Source organism: Oryx dammah, unplaced genomic scaffold, assembly GCF_014754425.2.
Source record: "Oryx dammah isolate SB20612 unplaced genomic scaffold, SCBI_Odam_1.1 HiC_scaffold_29, whole genome shotgun sequence".
NCBI classification, from domain to species: domain Eukaryota; kingdom Metazoa; phylum Chordata; class Mammalia; order Artiodactyla; family Bovidae; genus Oryx; species Oryx dammah.
Window position 1 is genome coordinate 96186708 of NW_024070213.1, and position 5620 is coordinate 96192327.

Genomic DNA, 5620 nt, shown 5'->3' on the forward strand with positions numbered 1-5620 from the left:
AATAGTGCTATAAGCCAAATGATGCATGTTTACCAAGGCTCCACCCAAGGAGAGTACTTTGTATGGCTGCAAGGACAGTTACTTGCACAGAGTGTGGGTGGTGCCTTGAGGGTAGAAGCCTTCTAAATTATCTGTAAGGGAGATGGATTCAGTTAATCTTATGAATTTTATTTTCAAGTGAAGGAAACAAGTTAGAATGGCTTTGCTTGGCACAACTGCAGAGAGTCTGAGAACAGTAACCAGTTTGGCTTTCTTACCCAGTCTTAACTCCCTTCGAGCTGCTTCTCTAAATATCTGTTGAACAAATAAATTTAAGCTACTGTTTGAAGGGACATCTCACAACTTCCATGGAGGCTACAAAGGGTTGTGTGGATTTGCTAGCCCTGGGCAATGGTAGAAAACCTGTGCTCCTGTGAAACCACTGTGGCGGGCAAGGGAGTTAGGGCACCTCATCAGAGCCTGGCAAAGATCAAATATATTTCCCTCACTCAGAGTCTATTGGCATGGGTGACAGTGAGTCACAGTTTGTCCTATGACATTTGGTCGCAGTAGACCTGGTCGTATCTAAACGTATATTCCGTCTTGTTAGGCTGCCCTCTTGCTACTTGCGCTGGAGGTGGTACAATTTTCTCGGGGAGAAATTCTCATTTCCCCATTCCTGTAATGTGAAGGAAATTCTTGTTATTTCTCACCATAATCCTCAAAATTTTATTGCAGAATCTCTATGTGGGAAATCAATGCCTTGCTTAAACTGAGAAACTTAGAGTGGACCTTCCAGAGACTAAGATGTTTCATTTACATAGAGAGATATTTGCTTGCTATCAATTATTGAAGAACTCAATTGAATAGTCCAGGAACACAGAACTAATTTGCCTCAACTTTAGAAAACATGGCAACCCACTCCAATAGTCTTGCCTGGGAAATCCCATGGATGGAGGAGCCTGGTAGGCTGCAGTCCATGGGGTTGCAAAGAGTGGGACACGGCTGAGCAACTTCACTCGCTCACTCACTTAGAAAACAAGACCTGAACAGGCCTGTGTTATTTTACAAATAGTTTCATGGACAGGGGATGAACCGTACGACTGTGGCCCACTAATTTCTATTAAGGCCCTCCATTTGGAATGTTTACAGGATATGTATGATCTCCATCATCTCTACCTCACGGATAACAACTTGGACCACATCCCTCTACCACTCCCAGAAAATCTGCGGGCCCTTCACCTCCAGGTAGGCTTCTGCTAGTAAGTTATGCCCAACATACCCATGGAAAATAGATGCAGACAGGAGGGAGCCACGATGCAAAAGCTGTGTATAATGGCATGTTAATACACTATGATAGTTTTTTTTTTTTTTTCTTCTCTCATTTATTCTCTCTCTCACTCTGAGAACAAGGTGTTTGCATCTTCATGACTCTATCTATACTGATTTATTTCTGATAACTTTAGTTTTTATTTTCATTTTTTGCCAAGTCATGATGCATCTTTTTGGCACACAAATCTTTTTTTTTAGAAAATAAGAGCTTCATCTGCTGAAGAAATGTATGAAGATTAGAAATGAAAGAGAATAAGAGAGAAAGAAAAATTTAATTTGATTTCTAGCTTTCAGAGGAAAAAAATGTCAGTTTTAGGTCTTGATTTTAGGTTCCATGAACTGAGTTAAATTCAATCCTAGGACATTCCTATCTGCTGAGAGATGATGGACTTTCATCTCTCTGGATTAAGAAAATGCAGTTTTTTCTAAACCAACATATTTGAAAGCTTGCGTTATTTTAAATTCCTTTAAGCTACATTTTATCTTTGAAGTAATGAGTGAAAACACATTTTCAAAATGTTATGATCTAATATTTTCTAAATACTGGGTTTGCCAGTAAGTTTGTTCTTTTTTTTTTTTTTTCTGTAAGTTGTTATGGAAAAACCCGAACAAACTTTGGCCAACCAAATATATTCCATTGAGTATATTACAATATGATCAATTAAAACACATTTTTGGTTGTTGAAACAAAGAAAGATAAATTACTTCTTATTTCAGCTGTAACTTTTGGTATATAGTTGTAATCAACTTTCTGTAATAATTTCATCTGTTCTATGGAATAAATCTGTAGAGAATACAACCATTATGTGCTCAAAGACACAAAATCATAGTGCAATATTACAATCTTTTAGGAGGAAAAGTATAAACCATCACAAGATTCTGCTATGTGAGAGCAAGTCTGATTTTTTTTTTTTTTTTTGCTCTGTGGATTCTGTAATTATTGACCTCTGTGTCCTTTCTTCCATTCCTATTCACATCTTTCCATATTTTTTTTGGTGTCTTTGTGTGTGTATCTGTCTATGACTCTTAGGTATCTATCTCTTGAGAGTTTTTCTATTTAACTTCCTTAATGTGATGTCCTTTCTAGTCCTTATCTGGTTTCTGGATGTCTCTCTATTGGTCTTCTCTTTTTCTCGGGGTGAATGTCTGTGTCAATGAGAATTTCTTGCCTAGTTTAGGATTGGAAAGAGGATTTTCAAGGGAACCATAAAAGGAACTGGAATTTTTTTTTCCAATTCTGAATTAAATTTCATTACTATGTCTGATGATATTGACTCCACAGAGTAACCAGGTCTCTGATGTTACATTAAAACATAATGTGCTTGCATATACAATCTAAGATTTTTTTGAAGTGATTGGCTTTACATTTCCTATTCTAAGGATTAAAAAAGTATCAAGTGAACATTTAAAAATATTTCTCTTTCACAATCACCTCACCAATATCCAGTATAAAGCTGTTTTTAATTTACATTGTCTTCATTTTATATTTATTTTTAATGCTGATATAAAACTCTCTTCTTGTGATTCATTTGAAAAATATTTTCCAACGTCCTATAAGAATGACAGATCTGGCAAAAGCAGATTCCCTGGGCTGAAATTGTACTTGACACTTTTTAATGATTGAACAAATATCTAAACCTCCCTGCATCTCAGTTTTAGTTTATAAAGTGGGTGCTGCATTCACTGATACATGATAATGACTTAAAGATAAGGCATAATTATTAACTGTGTATGTATTACCTATCAAAGAAAATAGAATAGTGCACAGGTATTAAATCTGTATTATTCCTCATGGACACTTTGTAAAATAGAGAGTCAATCTATCAGAAAGACATAAGGCTTATACATACATAAGTACCTAACAACAAAGCCTCAAAATTTATAAGGACTTTACTATTAGAATTGAAGGGAGAAAAAGACAATTCAATAATAATAGTTAGATTCCTCAATATTCCACTTTTAATAATTGATAAAACAACTAGCCGTAAGATCAACTAAGAAACAGAAGACTTGAGCAACACTATACACCAACTAGCCCTAAGAGTCACGTACAAAACTTTCAACCCAATAGCCATTTTGACTTTTTTTTTTTTCCTCATTCTTGAGCTTTCCATGCATATTTTTCAGAATTTGAACTTGGCGTTCTCTCAGTCTGGAATATTCTTACCTCAGCTCTCTCCCATGCCCATGTCTCCTTGTCATTCCATTCTCAGCTCCAATGCTGTCTCTTAAGAGAATTTTTCACAGACACTTCCATTTCTTCTTTGTTCAGATTATTTTTGGAAATAATTTGTTTTCTTTAAATTTGTGTTTTCATCTCAGTATCTTATATTCCCATTACTGAAGTATGAGCTCCATAAAGGCAAGCATATGTCTATTATGATTATTGGTTTATCCTCACTGCTTTAGAAAGTGTTGATGTATATAATAGTTGCATAATGTGCATTTCTGGATGAGAGAAGGAATGGAAGAGTAAAAGCAGGGGTGGAGCAAAATTGACTATATTATTCACCAATACTAGGAATATGTGATAACTCATCTAATAATTTATATTAATCTTTTTTAGAATAACAACATTCTGGAGATGCATGAAGATACCTTCTGCAATGTTAAAAATTTGACTTATATTCGTAAGGCACTAGAGGATATTCGACTGGATGGAAACCCTATCAATCTTAGCAGAACTCCTCAAGCCTATATGTGCCTACCTCGTTTGCCTATTGGGAGTCTAGTCTGATTTCAGATAATGGTTAGCATTATGATGCCTCCTATAACAAAATGATTCTTCCTGCTCTCTTCAAAAAGAAAACTCAGCATGATACTTTCAACATATGTTCTGGAAGATAATATAAGTACATAAAATACAGCTAAAAGTTTTAATATATGATAGCAATGTAGTAGTCTATGAAAACACCAGATGAATCATAAATAAATCAAAAAATGTACAGAAATAGAAGACTAAGAAAATATTTCATAGATATTCTTATAAATCACATGTAATTTTCAAGTTTTAGGAATTCATACCTTATATAATTTTAAATTAATCATATAATAAAAATTAAAAATTAACAGTGTAGGTATATTGCCAAGATTTAAATGTTTTAATTAAACTTTTCCTTTTTTTAGCTAAAGCATGTTTTTATTTTCAAATTCATTAAAGAAAATGAAGAAAAGAATAAAACTATTTGAAAATTATAAGGGCCTTGTGGAAAATATTCATTATAATCACAACATGCAAATAATCATAATAATGCACATAGCTTCAGTATTTTAACAATAATATTTTATCATCTTAAAGCCCTGCCAACTTGTTTTTGACCTTTCCTAAATTATTAGTTAACTGGTAATATTTCTGTGCCTGTGGAAAAAATAAAACAGAAAATGAAAATATAAACAATAATATGAAAATGACAGTAGGGAAGAAGTTAAGAAGTACCTTCTAGAGAGAAAGTTGAACTTTTTGAAATGTGTGATAATAATACAAAAAACTGAAAGATAACAAAAGAGTATACACTGAAAGGTAGGTTTCTTTCCTGCAGCAAACCCTAAGTTCCACTCCTTGGAAATAGTCAATGATTTCTTTCATTATTTTATCAAGTTTTCCATGAGAAGCAAAAACTTGCACATAAAATAATTGCTCTTCTTTTACAAAAATACATATGGATATTATATATATATATCACTATTACGTATGTGTTGGTACATGTAAACATGGATTTTAAAACACAATAGATAATGACTATTTTGCTTGTTACACGTAAAACTACTCCTTGATCACTTTTACCATATCTACTGTATTAGCACACACAGCTCTACTGATTTTGAAAAACAGGTATCAGCTTACTACGAGGATGTATATTGTTACAACAGGAACCAATTCTTGAACACAAAAGATGTGCTAGGCATCTACTAAGGTTTTCTGCATGTATTAATTCACAATATCCTAGGAGCTGAAGATAGTAATGACCATTCCAGTCACAGATCAGAGAGAGAGCTTAAACAACTTACCCCTGGTTAAGTGCTGATCCCAAAGGCCTATTCTACACTTCACCTCACTGTCCTGTCTCATATACCATGGATGTGTCTTTTACCTGTATTGTAATACAAGAAAATGATGTATGTACTGGACAGGGAAGTTGTTATGAGCTGAATGTTTACCCCCAAAATTTGTATGTTGAAATTCTAAATAACCCCCCCATTGTGATGGTGTTTGGAAATGGGGCCTTTGGGAGTTTAATTAGGGTTAGATGAGGTCATGAGGTAGGGGCCTCATGATGGGATTAGTGGCCTTATAGGAAGAGGAAGAAAA

At 34.2% G+C, this 5620-nt stretch overlaps 1 protein-coding gene across 1 annotated transcript in view; it reads left to right on the top strand.

Annotated features, from left to right (window-relative positions):
* Positions 1-4268, top strand: part of EPYC (epiphycan) — a 39458-nt gene extending 35190 nt beyond the window's left edge. Inside the window, exons 5-6 of the mRNA XM_040234430.1 lie at positions 1132-1227; positions 3878-4268. Of these exons, the coding sequence (XP_040090364.1) occupies positions 1132-1227; positions 3878-4048 (267 nt within the window). The 3' untranslated portion in view covers positions 4049-4268. The remainder of the gene's footprint in view (positions 1-1131; positions 1228-3877) is intronic.
* The last annotated feature ends 1352 nt before the right edge of the window (positions 4269-5620 follow it).